The sequence below is a fragment of the Leuciscus leuciscus genome (genome assembly GCF_965113295.1).
Source record: "Leuciscus leuciscus genome assembly, chromosome: 15".
Lineage (NCBI taxonomy): Eukaryota > Metazoa > Chordata > Actinopteri > Cypriniformes > Leuciscidae > Leuciscus > Leuciscus leuciscus.
This window is the reverse complement of record NC_138739.1, coordinates 9960827-9982866: the sequence shown is the minus strand read 5'-3', so window position 1 is coordinate 9982866 and position 22040 is coordinate 9960827. Positions and strand designations below refer to the sequence as shown.

The 22040-nt window shown below is 39.1% G+C and overlaps 2 protein-coding genes across 3 annotated transcripts in view; one reads left to right on the top strand and one right to left on the bottom strand.

The window, feature by feature from the left end:
* Positions 1-445: 445 nt before the first annotated feature.
* Positions 446-4723, bottom strand: LOC309474894 (uncharacterized protein; the record flags this gene model as incomplete). Its single annotated transcript, XM_082137513.1, has 6 exons — positions 4228-4723; positions 3577-4120; positions 3250-3397; positions 3073-3100; positions 2780-2956; positions 446-684 (listed from the first exon to the last, which is right to left on the bottom strand). Exons 2-6 carry the CDS (start codon positions 3684-3686, stop codon positions 446-448), a joined length of 702 nt encoding a protein of 233 aa, XP_081993639.1. The 5' UTR covers positions 3687-4120; positions 4228-4723.
* A 2576-nt stretch (positions 4724-7299) lies between these two features.
* Positions 7300-22040, top strand: part of LOC309476223 (uncharacterized protein) — a 51547-nt gene continuing 36806 nt past the window's right edge. The window contains exons 1-4 of one of the 2 annotated variants that reach the window (XM_082139489.1): positions 7300-7421; positions 14048-14398; positions 15446-15776; positions 16812-17342. In XM_082139489.1, the coding sequence (XP_081995615.1) occupies positions 7361-7421; positions 14048-14398; positions 15446-15776; positions 16812-16830 (762 nt within the window). In that variant the 5' untranslated portion in view covers positions 7300-7360 and the 3' untranslated portion in view covers positions 16831-17342. Of the gene's footprint in view, positions 7422-14047; positions 14399-15445; positions 15777-16811; positions 17343-22040 lie in introns of those variants that run through there. The other variant, XM_082139490.1, reaches the window with a different exon arrangement.

The following is a 22040-nucleotide window of genomic DNA, read 5'->3' as shown; positions in this document are numbered from 1 at the left end:
ACGTAAATTTGAACATATTACACCTGTTCTGATCTCGCTTCATTGGCTACCGATTAAATTCCGAATAGATTTTAAAGTTTTGCTCTTTGTTTTTAAATCTTTACAGAACTTAGCTCCCCAGTACATATCTGAATTGCTTCACCCAGAAATTAAGTCAAGATCACTAAGATCGGGGGACTCGAACTTACTTTCTGTCCCCAGGACTAGATAAAAAAATAGGGGTGACCGTGCTTTCGCAGCTTATGGACCCAAGCTATGGAATAGCCTACCCTCTAATATCAGATCTGCCCAAACTCTGACACTTTTTAAAACTTCTCTGAAAACGCATCTTTTTTCGCTAGCTTTTAATATACCCTGATGTGTCCGACTTTTTCTCTTCGATGTGTCTCTTTGTTGGTTTTGTGCTTGTATTGTCTACCCTTATTGGCCTTGTTAAGCACTTTGGTCAACGCCAGTTGTTCTTAAATGTGCTATACAAATAAAATTGTATTGTATTGTATTGTATTGTATATGCACAGTCCTCTTCTGTTAAGAAAGGGTAGATGCCAAATGTTGTTGGTGTGGTCAGAGAGGATCCCATCTCTTGTAAGTACATGTTTGCAGCAACTATGGAATTGGGTAGCAGGTCTTCACTTAACTTTTTGAAGCAACCGCCTTCTCCCAAGGCATTTGGGACACCTCTCCCTGCAAAAAATTAAGTGTTTTTAGTTTGTCTCTCAAAAAAAAAAAAAAAAACTGGTTGCTAATAAGAATAAGAACTAGATGTACCGCATCGCGGTACAAAATATGACCGCCGCTCAGGCCTGCACTGGCTTTCCACAAAAATAAATGACGTGGAGTAATTTGGCTGTGTATGTGTGTGTGTTTGTGTATGTGCGCGTGTGTGTTTGTGTGTGTGTGTCTGTGCATGTGGATTTGTATGTGTGTGTATGGGTGTGTGTCTGTGCGTGTGGATGTCAGTGTGTGTGCATGCTTGCGTTTGTTTGTATTCCTGCATGTGTGTGTGTGACAGTATCATCCTAAACCAGCAACCCTTCGCTCAACAGCACCATCTACAGGCCGATGAGTGTACAGTCACTAAATGTGCACATAAATTAATTTATTTTATACCCCCCCATGGATGAAATTCTACAAAACTTAGCAGAGGATACCCCCAGAGGATGTCAAGTTAATCATACACATGAAATATGGTGCAGTTCTGAACATCTCCACTGAAGATAGGGGCGATTAAAGCAGAATAATATTGCATTTTCATTTTTTATGGGAGGGGCGCAAATCACAAATGAGTGATTATGGGCTAGGTTGATGTGCCATAAAAATTTCTTCATCCTCGGTGCCACGGTTCAGGTAGTTATTTAGGAAAAACTGCATTTTTTGGGGTTTGGGGGGGCCCAGCGCGGGGGGGGAGTGGCCCCCGGGGACCAAACGAAATTTTTCCGTAGAAGTCTAGTGGGGCTACATGCCCACCAAATTTCATGTTCCCCGGTGTTTCGGTGTCCCTGGTATCGTTGACAAAAAATTTACGGGGGCCCCAGCGCAGGGGGGGGAAGTGGCCCCCGGGGACCAAACAAAATTTTTCCGTAAAAGTCTAGTAGACCAACATACCATAAAAATTTCTTCATCCTCGGTGCCACGGTTCAGGTAGTTATTTAGGAAAAACTGCATTTTTTGGGTTTTGGGGGGGCCCAGCGTGGGGGGGGAGTGGCCCCCGGGGACCAAACGAAATTTTTCCGTAGAAGTCTAGTGGGGCTACATGCCCACCAAATTTCATGTTCCCCGGTGCTTCGGTGTCCCTGGTATCGTTGACGAAAAATGTACGGGGGCCCCAGCGCGGGGGGGGGGGGGAGTGGCCCCCGGGGACCAAACGAAATTTTTCCGTAAAAGTCTAGTAGACGAACATACCATAAAAATTTCTTCATCCTCGGTGCCACGGTTCAGGTAGTTATTTATGAAAAACTGCATTTTTTGGGGTTAAGGGGGGCCCAGCGCGGGGGGGGGGGGGGAGTGGCCCCCGGGGACCAAACGAAATTTTTCCATAGAAGTCTAGTGGGGCTACATGCCCACCAAATTTCATGTTCCCCGGTGTTTCGGTGTCCCTGGTTTCGTTGACGAAAAATTTAAGGGGGCCCCAGCGCGGGGGGGGAAGTGGCCCCCGGGGACCAAACGAAATTTTTCCGTAAAAGTCTAGTAGACCAACATACCATAAACATTTCTTCATCCTCGGTGCCACGGTTCAGGTAGTTATTTAGGAAAAACTGCATTTTTTGGTGTTTGGGGGGGCCCAGCGCGGGGGGGGAGTGGCCCCCGGGGACCAAACGAAATTTTTCCTTAGAAGTCTAGTGGGGCTACATGCCCACCAAATTTCATGTTCCCCGGTGCTTCGGTGTCCCTGGTATCGTTGACGAAAAATTTAAGGGGGCCCCAGCGCGGGGGGGGAAGTGGCCCCCGGGGACCAAACGAAATTTTTCCGTAAAAGTCTAGTAGACCAACATACCATAAAAATGTCTTCATCCTCGGTGCCACGGTTCAGGTAGTTATTTAGGAAAAACTGCATTTTTTGGGGTTTGGGGGGGCCCAGCGGGGACCAAACAAAATTTTTCCTTAGAAGTCTAGTGGGGCTACATGCCCACCAAATTTCATGTTCCCCAGTGCTTCGGTGTCCCTGGTATCGTTGACGAAAAATTCAGTAAGGTGACAAAAAAAAAAAAAAAAAAAAAAAAAAATTTGACAATCCCTATATGACCGCTTTCGCTAGCTATGCTAGCGGCGGTCATAATACCTGGTATTCTGTGGGCATTCCACGAGTCCACTACTCTTCCTACACCAATACGGCCTATCTGACATGCGAGATCAGACACACAGTAGCGAGTGGTGGGGTCCTCCATGTCAATCATTTCCTGGTCAGTCAGCTGAATCAAAGCCTCCTTAATAGGGTAATTGACCCGGTTGTTTATCTGTATGTGTATTAGTTGTATGTTGTTATGTCTATTATGTGTGGACAACTGAATTCTTTTTTACTGCATAACAAATTTACCTACGGGTATGAAATAAAACTACCTAACCTACCTATCTCCGGCCACATTCGCTCAATCCTGTGGTTCTGATTTAAAACTTAAAATTACAATCTTGCAGTCCACCACTTTTGTGCGTACTGAATATATGAATCAAAAACATTAACTTATAGAGGGCCTACCACAGGTTTCAAACAAATGATTAATTTTTTATTTTTTATTTTTTTAAACTACTCACCTTTGTTGAAGGTGTCTGCTTGTAAGGCTCCCTTACTGTGTTATATCTGTATGCAGCTAGTATCTCTTGCATAAAGAGACATAAATAAAATTCTTTCCCACAGTCTACACGTACTTGGTCCCAGATTCCATTGGTCAGAACAGCTGGTCTGAAATACAATAAGGAAAGCGTTAATAAAAATGGCCCAAATCCTAAAAGCATACAGTTGATATTAAAACACATATCTATTAGTTGAGCTGAATGACTCAAACAACACACATTTAACACCAGAACTCAACTATTTCATTTTACTAATGATTTCTTATTACAGGGGTTTTTCCAACTAACCTGTACACCTCCTCATAGATAGTAAGGTTGTTCTTGACAGGCATGGTTGCCTGCCCAACGACTCTGTAGCTGTACCCATCAACTGCAATCACATGCGTAACTCCGAACATTATGAGTTTCTCGTTTTGGTCAATATGTAATTTGTGACCAAAATACTCAGCATTGTAGGGAACTGGGTTAAAGTTTCGTGCTCCCTGGGAATTTAAATGGTAATAAATGTATGAGTTTACTAGTTCATTAAGGTTAATAATGTAACATACACAATGTGTTGTCTATTCAGTTTAATTGTGCAGTCTTTGATTAGTATTGTATTAATTCCTCATACCCCAATTTTACTATACACATACTAATCAAACACTGCATACATTATTACACAATTAAACTGAAAAGACAGACAACACTGTGAAATAGGCACCTGTAAACGAGCTTGGTGGTAAGGTTGATGGACAAGCCTCAGTGCTGATCCAACGCGGCGTTCTGAAACGCGGAGTCCCTTTGAGGCAAGGTAACCCGTCATCATTTTTCGGCCAAAAGACGGTCCAGTCTGTACGAAATAATATTAAACCGGATATGTCAAATTGCAGGCGGACAGTACACATCCCTTAGTAGTAGCAGCAGCAGCAGCAGCAGGATTATAAAAAATAAACTCACCTCTCGAATAGCACTGGCCACTGCCACCTCCAAATGATCATCCGACAAATGCCCTCTCTTTACCAGGTTGCGGTCGCCAAGGAACTTCTTTATGCTGGCCACAGAATGGCCTCTTTCAATTCCAATGGACGCCAAGGCAGTGGAAACATCAGAATACGTTGCTCCATTATTTATCATATTAACTATGTTTTCAGCGTGATTTTCCAGGACTGACCCCATCTTGATTGATGAACTTGTTTGTCGCAAGCATAGATCGCAAGCGCCAGTAACCAGGGATACAGTAAACTTCCGGTGAACTAATACGCGCTTTGTGCATTAAAAACCTTAATTTTTCGTTTTTGGTTTTATTGTATTTTCATTTGATGCATTAGAACAACGTGTGATGAAAACAAAATAAAAACAATAAATAAAAGAAACTGAAACTCGTTTTTTATGTCCACGAGAAGGTTTGAATATGCGATAAACTAACGGTTTCTTCGTTTTTCCGTTTTTGAAACAAAAAACTAATTATCCGAAGGTACACGGACCGATGGTGATGATGATGATGATGTTTCATGCTCAGCTCTGTGTTCCTTTTTAAATGTATTATATTTTATTTAATAGGATGTCCCACTTTTACTGAATTTACTGTCCTGTTTAATCTGTTAACATAAATTAGGACTGTAACAAAACTTTATAGGCTACTTTTTTTTAAAAAACGAACAAAGAAACTTGCACGTTATTGCATGAAACGGTATTATCACATGAACAGGTGTAATAAAATTGTAGATTTTATTGTAATTGTACGTGTAATTGAATTGTAAACAGGTGTAATTGAATTGTAGATTGAAATAGTTTGAATGAAGTCCATTAATACCTGACAATGGACACCTCGAAGGGCATTAACCCGCTTATACCATGGTCACTTACGAAAGAAAGAAAAATTAAATCAATTAATAATACTTTAATGTGTTTTAGAGTAAAAATCGTGAGGGTTTTTATTTATTAAAGGGGAAATGAAGCAGTCAATCAAGTTTACATGATTTACAAAATGGATTTCCACTATAATCAACAATTATATAAGAAACATGATAAATGTAAACATATAAAAGAAAAAACGTTATATCTTTCGCGGCCAGGGCGCCGCCATTGTGCAGTATTCTAACATGTGACGTCACGGGGTTGGTTGGCTTTAAAGGCTCTGGGCTGAGTTCAGTAAAACGCAGTGAAAGACATAAAACTTAACATTAAACTACGCATAAAAAGCGTTCATCTGCTATCATATTATCATGTCAAACCTCTCATACATGTTTGCATCACACTGGCTCGTTAACAAGATGCATGTGCTGGTCGAACCAGCGAACAACTAACGTTAGGTACAGTCGTTGTTAGCTAACAGCTGTAAGCATGAACTAGCTAAATAACGCTAACTTAGTACCAGACAAAAAGACGACGTCTAACGTTATGTTAACAAACTGCACACTGTAGATGTTTGTGAAATAATTTTTTATTCAATATAATGTTTTACATTTTACAGACGTTACAAACTATTTACAGGCTATTTGCTAACGTTATAGCTGTGTGTGTGTGTGTGTGTGTGTGTGTGTGTGTGTGTGTGTGTGTGTGTGTGGACTACTCTTCAATCCTACTCTTCAATAAAAAAAGCCGTCTTCCTGCTTCATTCTGTAACATACAGATCTGTATTGTGCTATTGTTTTTGATAGTGTTATACATTTCTTACAGATAATCACGATGATCATTGCGTTTGTCTTAGCGAATGTGGTATCTTCCTGTCAGCGATTACAGTTTTTCTATAAGCTTTTTTTTTATAATGCCGACAGTAAAATGTTGCCAGATATTGCTACGAAAAACAAGCAACAATTATTATTTTTTTATAATAATCCGAAATAAGTTCAAAGCTTGTGTTTTGGAAATAAGATTAATATATCACGAACCCTAACATGCAACTTTCCACTTTAATAACTTCCTAAAGTGTGACATTAAATCAGAAAAACAAGTCCAGAAGACCACTGCCACCTTTCCATTAGATCATGGATCTGGCAACACTGGATCGCACCCGTGCCCTCACAACGCGCTCTCAAGCCCCGTTCACTGCGCTAGATTCTCGCAGCAAAATGAATTGCAAACACTCATATGAGGTGGTTTAAACGGCTAATTAATCATTCAGAGAGCTTGAAATGTTATTTTTGAATGTAAAAAAAGCTGGCTACGGCCATGTATCACCGGCTGTTCGACATAGCGACGTACCACTGCTCGGTTCCCACGCCGTATCGACTCAGATGCATAAGCAATGGGACACACGGGCTCAACAGGTCTCTCAAGTTCGTCTTCCTCCATTTCAAATCAATTGCGTATTCAGTCCGGTCCAGTAACGCTTCACTCTCTTCACTCACCAGCGGAACCAACCAACCCCCGTTACGTAGGCTGTGACGTCACTCCAAAATGGCGAATCGCTAGCTAGAAATTACGAAAATAATTTTGTCATATCTGTGGTTTTAAACAACTTTTTTAAATAAAATTTTTGGCAAGGTGATTTTTCTAATATATGTAGCTTCTACCAGTGCCAAAACATGGACGTTTCATTTCCCCTTTAAGCCGAGCGCACTATTTAATATCTCCCGTATACAGGCGTTGCCAAGCAACGTGGCCACAGCAACCCGACCGCAGCAGTTGATCAGTGAGTTTGAGCCAGCAATCAGAACTGTCATCATGCAAATTGACGGGACGCCTTTCCTAGGTGTACATTATCACTTTTTAATGGACACCCTGCAGCCAATCAGAATCGAGTATTCACCCAGACCATGGTATAATAGAATTTAAACTTTAGCCATTTGATTAGACTTAAACCATGTACAGCCACAGAACATGTGTTTCTCAGACATTCCAGCTCTTGAGTATGTACATTTGACCAATCAGTGGAGTTAAACTCAGCCCTGAAGAGAGAACTGTCTTTACTGCTCTTTTCTCTCTCTCCTCACTGCAACCTCTTTCTCATACTTTCAAGCTGCTGGCATTTGGCATCTCAAATGATCACGTGGTCTCTGACAATGACACACCAGAGACATAAATACTGCTGTATTGAAGCAGTGCTGTTTCATTAATTCTAAGTACCAAAGCACGATTGAGAGGAAACATGATGGAGACAAAGAAGTTTTTCGTTTATTTGTTAACAGTTTCGACATTCCTCTTGCAGGGTAAGACATTTATTTATTTCTTTATTTCTTTATTTATTTCTCATTAGGTCAACGAAAAAAAAAAAAAGAGTTTATAGAGTTCCCTGCTCAAACCAGAGATTTATTCAAATATCCAGACAAAGACCTGTCAGTCCAAGAACCAGGTATCCTAAATATCAATGAACCAAAATTATATTTAATACTATTTAATACTTTCTTTTTAATATTTTTATTTATTTATTTTTGTAGTAAATTTGTCAAGTTGTTATGTCAATGCAAATCAAATTAAACAAACTTTGAGTGTCTTTGTCTTAACATCGGTTGGCAGGATAATTGGTTGGCACAAAATATTGATTTAAGCAGGAGTTTATTGATTTAAAAAGATTGTATTGCTTCCGCTAAAGAAAATAGTCCATTCCGCGTCCATAGCATGGCAACGGTGTGTTATACTACGCAGCGGTCTGTTATCAAGAAATAACAGACCGCATTCTACATTGGAATTCAACCAAGCCAAGTAAAAAATATGCAACGCATCAGAAAAAAACAAGGTTAGGAAACAGTAACTGCACGTTCACAACGCCGCCGACTTGAGCTGCAAAGAAGCTCTGGAGCGCCCTGTCAAGCTTGTCAAAAAGTTCGGGGAAGCTTGTTGACGCTTGTTGACAATGACAACGGTTGTTGATAGTGAGTGCGCGCGCGCAGATCTATTGTAACAGTAGGGGAGAGCGGGGCACAACCTAACGCTTTTTGACTTTCTCAGTTTGTGTAAATCTACTTATGATTCAGAGTATTTATTTTTTCCCACATTAATTTCCCACATGTCTAGTACAATTATGTGTTTTTTTTTTTTATTAATACAGTACTTTTTTCTTGACATACCCCGAAAGAATGGAAGTGAAATGTGACAACATGCCCCATAGGTGGGGTACATTGTAACATGTGTGGGGCACATTGTAACATAACATATGACAGCTTAAAATGTTATTTGATCTAATAAAAAATATATACAAAACAAACTAAAATATTTTCTAAATAAAATACAATTAAAAAACTTTTTCATATAAAATAATGGCAATTTTTAATAATTAAATATAAACAAATTTTTGAGTTTTGACTACGAACACATGAAAACACAGCTATACAACATAGTTCAAAACAAATAAATAATAGTCATTTCTGAACATTGACTCTCAGTCTTTATTCACCCTTTTCTCACGTTTTCCCAATAAAATTAATAAAAGTATAGAATATAATGGCATATTTCTAATAGGGGCACATTGTAACGCAGTGTTACAACATGCCCCACCTGCACAACTGGGATTTAAACCCTGCTAGTGTCTTCTGCTAGTTAGCGAAGCATTAAATAACTATCTCAACTAACAGGGGCGTAAATTTCATCTAAATGTTGGGGGGGACAATAAACATAATATTCCTAAAGAGCAATTTTTGAAGGGGACACCAATAATACAGGCAAAATTGTACTTTCTATGGATATGTGTACACAGAGGAAAGCCTTACTACTATTATTAGTGTAGCTAGCATGGAGACCGTGCCATTATCCTTCTTCTCAAAGTTTCTCTCTAGTTCATTGCAAAAGCTGACTAAATTGACCAAAATATTCTTCATTGCTGTGCGAAATTGACAAAAAAAATGATCTCTATATTTTCAGGGATTTTATCGATAACGATAATTAGACAATATTTTGCTGAGTGTGTTATTGTGCTGGTAACTTGGCATGTTTAGGACTACCGACTCCTAAAGTATTTGATATTCTTCATATTCTGTGTGGCGGTCAGTTCACAGCAGTGACAGAAATCATTTTTCCAATAAATTTCAATTTTCGATTTTTACCTTCATTGGCATTTTTACCTTTATAAATGTATTTTTTAAACCTAAAAATATGCATGCATCATCTTTTGTGTCAATTTCATACATTCAATTAAATTTAATTATAATAATTAGACACAATAGGGCTGTTACCAGTCAAATTAAATAAGTATCAACAAAATCTTTGCAATGGAGAGGAAACACAAAAGCTGCATTTGAAATGGCATTTAGATGCTTTTACACAGACATAAAAAATGTTTTGTTTAAAACATAAAACGTTGAATATTGCTATATAAAATGATTTAAAACATGAAAAGATACTTTAAATGTGAAATTAAAACCGCCAGTAGGTGGCAGCAATTCATTGTTAATGAGTGAGTCATTGAGATTCAACTGATTCGTTCAAAACGCTGATTAATAATTCAGCAAGGAAATACCTCGTGTGTTTCTCAGAGACGCAAATACAGTGCTTTGGCTTAGTTTTGAACTATTTTCGTTGGCGAAATAGAGTTAAAACAGGCAATATGATGTCTAAAAGTAAACTTTTCAATTATCAATTTATTAAATCACATTTATTATCATGTTAATATCTGGAGAAAAACTGCACTCTTTGTGTGATATTATATTAGAATAACTATATTAAACGATATAAACTGACTAAATCACACAGTCAGTGAAAGTGTGAAAATGTAAATGCGTACCATGTAGTCTACAAGACTATATTGTAACGTTAGCCTATGCGTAACGTTACACTTTATGGGTGTGTGTGTGTGAGGGAACGGTTTTAAACAATCTAGGTAAACGCACAGACTGTATAAAACAAGGTTATAATCGCCAACATAGCGAGGCGGACTAACGTTACATTGGTTATCATAAAAACATTTGTCATGATTTATATTAATGACGCAGCATAATCTGTATTAAAGAGAAAATAATCACTTCATCCGAGGTTTAAAGTGAATAAAATAGCCTTGACTTACTGGAGTTCCACAACAGAAAAACCTTGTTCTAGCTCCCACTGGACTAGTTTGTTACACTTTATGGGTGTGTGTGTGTGAGGGAACGGGGGGTGTTTGTGATGATGAGGTAAAAAGGGGAGCCGGCAGTGGACCAAAGCACTGTGAGGCAAGGGTGGGGGACTCAACATTTTAAAAAGTTTTTTTTTTTTTTTTTTTTTTTTTTTGCATTTTTATTATTTTACTACTTAAACAATTATTTCAAGTATATATCATTATATTATTTACAATACACATACTTTAATTCTATTTTTAGGAGGGGACAACCCTCAGATAGGGGGGGTCCTGACCCCCCCGACCCCCCCGCGATTTCCGCCTATAGTTAAATAACATCTTGGAGATTAAAATAATATCAGATTTGTCTTATTTTAAATAAACACAAAAAATAGAGATGAAACATTAACTTAAGTAAGAAATTTACTTTTGCTATGGTTTAATAAATGGATATCTTCCAAAAAAATAAATAATTTTGGCGGATTTTTTTTTTCTATATGTGTTGATATGGCAACTAGTATATACACAAAGTTTCGTCATCCAAGCATGTGCGGAAGTATTTAAAACAAGCGTGTTACAACTAGCCCCGCGTTAGGTTGTGCCCCGCGCTCCCCTACTGATATTGTGAAAGCCGTGGTAAGAGACAAGCAGCTTCTTTATTACTATACCTTTGTGCTGTCTATTACAACTTATGCTTAAACAGGTGGTTCCTATCATTATCGGATTAATTGCACAGTTTAACCATCATATAGTGAAAGTTTATCATTTGCATGTTAGTTTAACAAGGGCGCGCTTGACAGGACAGAGAGAGAGAGAGAGAGAGAGAGAGAGAGAGCCCCGGCCGCGCGCGCGCACTCACTATTAATAATAATAATAATAGTTATTCTCGTCGTCAGACCGATAGCACTCCTTTCACTGGTTACTTTGTGTGTGAGTCCACATAAATGTTACAATGCTGTCATTAAGTTGAAGTTATCACATTGTAAAATACAGTCCTCCAGCCCTGCTCTCTCGCTCTGTTTGGTTTCATTACAGTGCTCCTTAGCACTGGGAGCTCCCTCTGCTGTCCATAAGGTGCCACTGCGCACCAGCCATTTCAAACCCAGCCTCCAGTATTTGGGCCACGCCTCCTTATTTGCATACACTCCTCAATCCTCAATCATCAAATGCCCAATCCAGTGCCGGCCCGAGCCTTTTGTGGGCCCTAAGCAGAATTTGATTTAGGGGCCCCCTCCCACCACGCAGAGTCACCTGTGCTTGCCGATTATTGACACAATGTCACGCTATAATGTTACATTATAAATTAATATCTTGTCTATGGGGATATTTTGGGGATATTTAATTTAATTTATCAATCAATAAATTCCTCTTGAAACAAACTTTGTTGTATTATTTTAATTTAATACTGTGAAGCTGCTTTGATACAATCTGTATTGTGAAAAGCGCTATACAAATAAACTTGACTTGACTTGACTTGACTATCTGGGAATTTAGTCCTTGTTTCGTTCTTTTTATTCGTGTTTTTATCTGTTTTATTTTATTTGTATTTTTTTTATGCCCCCTTTCTTCATTGTCCTCAATGTTGTTATAGTCCATGTACTTGTTACTCGTCTTCCATCTTAAGGACCACAATGGAAACAAGCCTTTGGGCTTTTTGGGGTTTTTATCCTTTTGAACATTTCGTGTTGATTGTTGTTGTTCAATAAAGTTTTCAATCAATCAATCAATACAATGAGGTTATATATTAATACAAAATAAATACTTTAAATAGATACTTAAAGTTTTAACTTTTTCTTTACTCTTTTACTAACTCTTGGAAACTTCTGAAAACAAACTGTCACAAAACATATTAAAACAATTATTTGAAAAATATCCTCCAACGTTTTGCAACACTTGCAGTTTGAATGATGTCTTGTATGAACATGACGGAATATGTTTTTATGTTTACACTGTTCGATCGCGCCCGCGACTCTCTCTCTCTCTCTCTCTCACACACACACACACACACACACACACACACACACAACATATTCAAGCTTTGTAATCTTCCACTGTGATGTTTCCAAGCACATTTTTGCGCGTGTGAAAAGGATGATTTTTTTCCATCGATATTGGATCGTGAGTGAAGTACAAAGCCTATGATAAAGAACAGTTTACCATCCAAATCCATCGCGAATGTTGAAACATTAGGTGTGTTCGACATCGGCTGCGCTGGATGTAACCGATCGGCGAGAGTAGCCGCGTGCAGGCGGGGAGGAGCTGCAATCGGAGACGTGAAGTCGGACACTTTCTAGTTCTCGTAGTGACTCACGTGGTGTTTGCATACTTTACCACAGCTGAAGTGAAATAAATGCAATATTTGCCAAATAATACACAGATGTTTCAGAGACATCAATACTTTAAATGTACTGCTTCATTCAGCGTCTGTTTGAACAAGAATAAAGTTCAACATAAGCTACTATCAATGAAGTGGAGTCTACGTTGCAGTTTTAATTTGATAAACATGACACAATATAACATCGCAACTACATGAAAAGAGTGTTTACTGTTATAAAAAACTGATTTGTGAGCTTTAGATGAACTAAAGGTGTTCGAATAAACACGAAACACACGTGATCGTTGTCATGCGGTGAATCCGGCCAATCGTGGAACAGCTGTGTCGTCATCAGCCCTCCTGCAGCCCAGTGCAGCCGCTCTTGAGAAGCTGCGCTGGCTGAGTACTTCGGCTACTCCCGAATCGCTCTCGCGGTACTTTGATGGCATACGTCACAGTCACGTGGCGTCGGCGCTGTATCAACTCGGACAAAATTACTAACCGGCATGCACTGCTTCAAGTCAGCCGCCGATCGGTCTGCGCAGAGCTGCATGAAGTCGAACAAGCCTATTTTGATTCTAATGAGAGAGATACGTGAGCCCAACGCCGCTTACTTTCACTTTCGCTTTAAATTATTTATTATAGTTATTTCTATAGTTTATAGATCTTTATATTCTTGTTCTGGTCTGAATATCATTACATTTAAAGGATAAATCATTGATCAAATCAAATTTTTGTGACATGGCTTAACATTACCGTGACTTGTCTATGCACGCGAGGTTATGCGCATGACTCAAACACTGGCAAACACAGCAGCAGTTGTAGGCAGGTATATTGATCATGAAATCAGAATTTTCTTGTCTTGAATTATTAATCCTTTCATTCATTTATGTCACTTGTTTAAGTTAATTAATATGTAAAAAAAAAAAAAAAACTCGATTGGGGGCCCCCTGGTGGCGAGGGGGCCCCAAGAAGCCGCTGGGCCGGCCCTGGCCCAATCCTAAATCCCCAAATTCCCAATCCTAAATCCTAAATGGCTAAATGATTAAATGCCCAATCCTAAATACCAAATTCCCAATCCTAAATCCCTAAATGCCCAATCCTAAATCTTAAATGACCACATGCCCAATCCTAAATACAAAATGCCCTATCCTAAATACCAAATGCCCAATCCTAAATACCAAATGCCCAATCCTAAATACCAAATTCATTTTCGACTTAGACTTTTAGTTTTCGACTTAGACTTTTAGTTTCAAATTTAGACTTTTAGTTTTCATTTAAGACTTTTAGATTTAGACTTTTAGTTTTAAATCTGACCCAATAATCCCTCCATATGATGATGCTTGCAAACATATTTAAAAGCTGTAAGTATCTATCTAAAAGTAGCATGTACAATGGTACCGCTAACGTTTGATGAGTTATTTATCCTGTATACTATAGTTACTGTTTTGGTGGCATTGTGTGAAAACATCATTTTTTGTTGATTTCTTCTTCAGGTGTGTCTGGTGTTGATACAGACAGCATGTCAGTGATGGAGGGAGATTCAGTCACTATATACACTGGTGTTAAAACAAACCAACAAGAGAAGATTAGATGGTATTTTAATAACACTAACATCGCTGTAATCACTGGAAATCTCAGTGTTGTCTGTACAGATGTTCAGTGTAATGAAGGTAGTAAAGTTAATAAAGTTACTGAGAGATTCAGAGGCAGACTGAAGCTGGATCATCAGACTGGATCTCTGACCATCATGAACATCAGAAACAGACACTCTGAAGATTATGCACTACTGATCATCAGCGACAGCGACAGCGACAGTGAAAAGATCTTCAGTGTTTCTGTTCATGGTGAGTCATTATGTTTAAATCATATCTGTCACGGTGTCAGGTTGTGTTCTCCAGGTGTCCACTAGATGTCCTCCTTCCTCACGGTGTCTGTCACATTTTGAACTACATTCCCCACGATCCTTGTCTCATCATTGCACTCAGCTGTCCCTTGTCATTAATCATTGCACTCAGCCAATTCCCCATTAGCATTGTCATTTCCCTGTGTATATAACCCTGTCTGTTTTAGTATGTGTCATGGAGTCCTTGTATTTATCATGCTACTTCAGTGTTCTGTTCTTGTCTGCTCTTGTTTTGTGTTTTTTTTTGGATTGCTCTTTTGATATTTGACCTATGCCTGGACTTGACCACTGATTTTGGATTAACCCTTAATACATACTTACTGCATATTGGATCTCCCTGTTTCCCGAGTGTGGTTTGTGACAATATCATCATGTTTATTATATCAGTGACATTCAGAGGTTTTTCTCTTTATATGCATCATTGAACTGAACTGAATCACTTTCAACTGTTTAGTTTTTCCACTGATGATCCATTAGTTTTTAACAGCTAGTTTTGTTCTCTTCATTCCAGTTCTTTCCATCTGTTTAAATGCATTTATTATATCATACTCATTTTCATACTTGTTTTTAGTTCACAATAAAGTGCAAAGAAATTGTAAATGTGTAAAAATCATAAAATGATCAGAAGTGTTTGCAAATCATTATAAATATTTTAGATTTATAATGTGCTTATTTTGCAATATTATAATGTAGAAATGTATATTTTAATGTAGTAATGCATTAATTGTATAAACATGTAGGCTATGTGTGTAATATATGTGCGGGTCTGTAAAAAAAAAAAAAAAAACTCCAGCAGAGTTGACATATAAACAGTAAATCATTACGAATAAAAACATCCACGATTAACTTGATATTTAGCAATTTTGCTGTTAATTTTGTTTCTACTGAATTTGTCAAGATCCAGGAATTGAATACGCACAACTATTTTCACACTTGTGGAGTTTTTTCCTCAATAAGATCCTCCAGCATCTGTTGGTTTGTGTTTCAGGTGTTCCTGCTGCTGAACGAGGTCAAATGAGGAGAAAGTCAGTGAAAGAGGGACAATCTGTCACTTTAGATCCTGGTGTAAGAAACCCAGATGATTTGATGAAATGGTATTTTAAAGACATTCCCATCGCTGAAATCACTGAAGATCAGAGTCAGACCTGTACAGATGATCAGTGTAAAGAGAGATTCATAGACAGACTGAAGCTGGATCATCAGACTGGATCTCTGACCATCACAAACATCAGAAACACAGACTCTGGACTCTATAAACTACAGATGAGCAGCTGCAGATTCAGGATCATTAGGAGCTTCTGTGTTTGTGTCACTACACGGTGAGTCTCATTTGCTCTTTAGAATTATAGAAACTTTGTGCCGGCACATGTGGAAAGCAGATTTGAGTGGAATGATGGCACTTGGGTGGACCGCTCCTGTTTGCCAGATCTGGGCCACAAGTAGGCCATAGCAATGCCACATGTCAGCCAAGAGCAAAGACATAAAACTACTGGACCTTATCTGAGCCACACAATCTTTCTATATTATTAATCTCAGCATTAACAAGCCTGTTAACATGCAGAATAACCGAAGAGGTGTGTGTGTGTGTGTGGTTTTAGGGATAGGGTTAGTGTAAGGGGAGAGAATACAGTTTGGACAGTATAAAAATCATTACGTCTCTGGAGAGTACCCACAAAAGATAGCGAACCAGACGTGTGTGTGTGAGAGAGAGATTAATTCATTATTTCACAGGAGACCAGGTGAAAAACACAGATGAGGTAAAATACTTCACTAGTATGTCTTTATAGAAATCTTATGAGATTCTCAGGAGAGTGCAACAAAACTCAATTCATTTTATCTGTTGTGAAATTGATTTTTAATGATAACTTATAAACCTTTAAAATACAGCCCTACTGTGAGCTACAGTATGGGTATTAATCGTTTATATTTGCTTTTGTTGAAGCCGTCATTCTGCATTATTTCAACTTATTTTCAAAAATAATCACGTTTAACAGCGGAATTTGTTATGGTAAAACTACATTACCCATGATGCTGTACAGAAAATATTCCACCAATCAGGGAGTCGAAACAAGCCAAACGTGCCAAAAGATCTCTTTAGCTCCGCCCACTTTCATGAATCTGCATGCGCTCTCAAATACTTCAATATTTGAATATACTGTATACAAGCATTTCTGCTCTTCTGCTGTAAACTTTCACATGAATGAATGGCGTTTCCATCAAAATGATCCCGAAATAAACATTCCAGACAGAATATTATTCACTGATTGATGGCTGATTTGTTGATTTCATGAGTTTCTGACAGTTACTGCTGTTCATTTCTCTCTCTTTAACATCCTGCAATTTATTGTTTCCAGACGGAGAAAGATCACGTGATCCGAGAGAATCCCAACAGGATGATTGTGAATCTGCAACATTATTCCCATTGAGGAGAATCATCAAAAACACACTTCAGCTGTTCATCTTTAACCTGAAATACTATACATATTCATCATAAAACACTATTTACATGTTATGGAAATATTAACCTACTGGAAGCACATATAATTTAGGACATTTAGATGAACGTTATCTACATTATCTGACAGTTTCAGCGTGTAAACCTGGAATAGATTAACATTTATCATTTATCATGCTTATTATAATAAGTGCCTTGTTTCAGACGATGGATTAGGTGTTTGTTGAAGGTTGAGAAGGAGTTCAGTGTTTCTGAAGTGAAGATTCTGATAGAGACTCATTATAATGGAAACACTCGGCGGCGCTTATTCACTGTAGTTACTCCATTATTATTCAATTCAACAATAACCTACTTATTATCTTGATACATCCATAGAACAAATGCTTTGTGATATCTATCCATCTATACATTACAGGAACGTCTATCTGTCTGTCTGTGTGTGTGTCTGTTATTCGCATATCTCTCGAACTGTTAGTCCGATGGATTTCAAACTCGACAGGTGTCTTGCTACGGGCACGAGTAAGTGCAGTGCCAAGTTTGACATTGTTTGGATGAGAAATGCAAAAGATATCGTTAAAAATACCAGTAAAAGAAGAACTTAGAAGGTTGTGGTTTAAAAATAAACACTCTGTCAGCTACACTGTTTACTTCTGAATATTATATTTTATTCACGGCCATCATTTGTAGTAACCATAGACTGTAAAAAATATGGACAACAAAGCGTCTGTGACGTCACCCATAGACTTTCTGAAGCGACCCCATAGGTTTCAACGGAGAAAAGTGAAGCAAATTAGAAGCACTCATTTCCTGATTGCCGAGCGAACTGCGCAGACTCAAACTGAGCTTGACGACGTGGATGTGACGTGAGCAACCTGTCTGACAGTTGTAAGTCTTCTAGGAGCTGTGCCAAGAGAAATCTAAATCATTCCCTTCCGAAACTTGCAGAGACGGAGAGCGTGAGTAGGAGCTGTCCATGAGCTAGGAGCAGGAGCAACTTTATGATTCTAAATGGGCTTCTCCCTTGACTTTATCGGACTTTATGCCTCCACGTCCCCCCGATTGACTGCGAGCTTCTCCTCCTGTCTCTACGGTAATTTCCAGAGAGTCGCGTGGTTATGACGCAATCGTTAGCCTGTTTTTACAAAAACTGCTTCTACGGGGCCATAACGTAAGATACAAGGTAATGGAGCATTTTATACATTGTCGTGTTTCTTTAGAAATAAATAATGGACAAATGGAGTCTTTAAACGCCTCAGATGTAAAGTTATTCACTGTCAAAGTGACGCCAAAATGAATGGGAGTCAATGGGATGCTAACAGCAGGTGAAGGCTTGTTAGCCAATGGCGGCCGCCGGGGGTGGTACGGAAATCGAGAGCTCGATTAACCCCCTGGGGGTATGGGCGGCACCATCTTGGAAAATCTTAGGTGTGTTCGACATCGGCTGCGGCTGGATACCCAATCGGCGAGAGTAGCCGCGTGCAGGCGGGGAGGAGCTGCAAACGGAGACGTGAAGTCGTACACTTTCTGGTTCCCGTAGTGACCGCTCACGTGGTGTTTGCATACTTTACCACAGCTGAAGTGAAATAAATGCAATATTTGCCAAATAATGTTTCAGAGACATTTCATTCAATACTTTATGTACTGCTTCACACAGTGTCTGTTTGAACAAGAATAAAGTTCAACATTTAGCTACTATCAATGAAGGTGAGTCACCTCCGTGAAGTTGGCACCCCATAAAACGAAATCATTTCCAAAACTATGCCATTCGTTTGTGCTGCGTTTGTGCTGATTTGTGCCGCAAAAAGCAACGTTTGTGCTGGTTTCGTGTTTGAGATATTGAACATTATTTTTTTGGGTTGCGTGACGTCACTCTCCACCCCATGTCCTTCAAATCGCTCCAAACCGGTGTCATTCGTTTGTGCTGGTTTGTGCCGTTAAAACAAACACTGTATCTGTTTTCCTTTCGCAGATATAACAAATTTAATTCGGGAGCTGTGACGTCACTCTCCACCCCACCCCACCTCATCTAAATCGCTCCTAACCGGTGTCGTTCGTTTGTGCTCGATTTGTGCTGGTTTGTGCCGTTAAAACAAACACTGTATCTGTTTTCCTTTCGCAGATATAACTAATTTAATTCGGGAGCTGTGACATCACTCTCCACCCCACCTCATCTAAATCGCTCCAAACCGGTGTCGTTCGTTTGTGCTCGATTTGTGCTGTTTTGTGCCGTAGAAAGAACCATCATAAATGATTCCATTCTTTAGACATCACAACATCTTTAGAGGAGTAGTAACGTCACGCAAGCAAGCCGCGCTCTCCATCCATCTCGTCTACAAACCTGTCTGGTTCGTTTGTGCTCGCACAGGGCCGCAGCTGGCATTGCTCTTCTTTAGATATGGGAATGTTTTATTTTAGATTTGTGCTATTGACATTTGGTCTTTATATAATCACCAATGCACTACGATATGTATGTATAGGCTACTGTCACTACTCTGGCTGTAAGCTGACTGATGCTTAATTTTGTATTAAAATAAATTAAAATAACCAATAAAAAAAATATATTAAAAAAATTGTGTAGTGTCTTAAGTTTTCTGAATAGGCCTACTTTTGACAGCTTACAGTGCCTGTTTGTGCTGTAAAAAGTTTCGTTTGTGCTGCTTCGGTTTTTTAGATATTAAAATCTATTAATCTATTATAGCCTAATCTATGAAATCTAAAATATTAAACATTTTGTCATTCTGAGGGCACTCAGCCCTTTTTCATGTTTAAGAGGGGATCGTAGTTGCACTGTTTCTTTCAACGGCACAAATCGAGCACAAACGAACGACACCGGTTTGGAGCGATTTAGATGAGGTGGGGTGGAGAGTGATGTCACAGCTCCCGAATTAAATTTGTTATATCTGCGAAAGGAAAACAGATACAGTGTTTGTTTTAACGGCACAAACCAGCACAAATCGAGCACAAACGAACGACACCGGTTAGGAGCGATTTAGATGAGGTGGGATGGGGTGGAGAGTGACGTCACAGCTCCCGAATTAAATTTGTTATATCTGCGAAAGGAAAACAGATACAGTGTTTGTTTTAACGGCACAAACCAGCACAAACGAATGACACCGGTTTGGAGCGATTTGAAGGACATGGGGTGGAGAGTGACGTCACGCAACCCAAAAAATAATAGGCTTGTTTGAGATGCGCCTTGCCTCGCATGAAATGTAGTCGAGAGTAGGCGGCTGCAGTGAGAGGAGGAGTGAAAAAAGCGCAGGCAAGCCGGACAGTTCTCTCTTCTCGCAGTGGATCTGACACCTGCGAGATCAAAGGCGGATATCGCGGGATTCACCGGATTCAGGCTCGTGCACAGTGTTGCTAATAAACTGGATGGAATTTAAGTTCTGTTGCTTTTATATGAAAATAAATATAATGAACAAGACACCCAAAGTAGGCAACTTATTTAATTACATTCCACATACATGATGTTTATCAGTCTTTTTTCTTTAATACAGACATGTTTTTTTCTTTTCTTTTTTTAATAAAAATTACATTGCATATAACCCATAGAGATCGCACTGAGATAGTTTGGGAATATTACCACATAATATATAGGCCTACACATAAAACATGATATCAGAGTTTTAAACTCAAACATTTTAAAAGAGAACAATACATCACGGTTGTTTAAACCAATGAACATCAAGCTGTGTCGTCAGCAAGTCGTTTCCCATCATGCTTTTGATCAGCGCAGTCAGGAGAGCAACTGCGCTCGACTGCAAAATCCGACAGGTGCGCCTTGCGCTCGCGAGAGATTTTTGACATACGTCAACATGACATCAGAGCAAGGCGGACCGCACTCGGACACATTTCTAACCGGCATGCATCTCGCGCTGATCACCGGTGATCGATTCTGCGCAGATTTTGCTCATCTCAAACAAGCCTATTGTTCAATATCTCAAACACGAAACCAGCACAAACGTTGGTTTTTGCGGCACAAATCAGCACAAACGCAGCACAAACGAATGGCATAGTTTTGGAAATGATTTCGTTTTATGGGGTGCCAACTTCACGGAGGTAGTGGAGTCTACGTTTTTTAATCAGTTTTATTTTGATAAACATGACACAACTACATGAAAAGAGTGTTTACTGTTATAAAAAACTGATTTGTGAGCTTTAGAGGAACTAAAGGTGTTTGAATAAACACGCAAAAAATGTGATCATTGTCATGCAATGGCCAATCGTAGAACAGCTGTGTCGTCATCAGCCCTCCTGCAGCCCATTGCAGCCGCTCTTGAGAAGCTGAGCTGGCTGAGTTCTCCGGCTACTCTCGAATCGCTCTCGCGGTACTTCGATGGCATACGTCACAGTCACGTGGCGTCTGCGCTGGATCACGTCGGACAAAATTTCTAACCGGCATGCACTGCTTCAAGTCAGCCGCCGATCGGTCTGCGCAGAGCTGCATGAAGTCGAAAAAGCCTCTTGGGAAATCTTAACCCCGCCCACCTTCTGGCCAATCCATATATGGGTAAAGGACGCGAGTCCGGTTATTCTGCAAATGGAAGAGCGCGCGTCACTCTGCTCGCTCTGCTATTCCGGTTATCTCTGTAATATTTAGGCAACAATAAAAAGAAATATGTTATATAACACCACACTAACTCTTTTCGTTTTCATTTAAAGAAATCTTGAAACATTATAGCCACACAAATGTGGTTCAGGCAACGCGTATTGATTATTTTCACTGCATAAAACGTTAGCCTATTTATAACAAAACGAAATATAAAACACAACCCTGCCTCTTTTCGTGTAAAAAAATTCTAGCCTCTCCAAGTCAAAAATTTCTAGTGACTGGTCACATCTAAATTTTTTAATTGGCCCAAGTGCAATTCTTGTTGCAATAGTCTGTTAACATTGGCTCAATGATAAATAATACGTCAGACTAATTGAAAAATTTAGATGTGACCAGTCACTAGAAATTTTTGACTTGGGGATGTAATTTTTTTTTACAGTGTAATATAAAAATATTAAACATTTTAATATGGTCCAGGCAATATGTGCATTTGTACTAAACAGCAGATGTTGCAGTAAACAACATTACGGATCATCTTCGTTGTATTTAAATTTAAAATGACAAAACTCAACC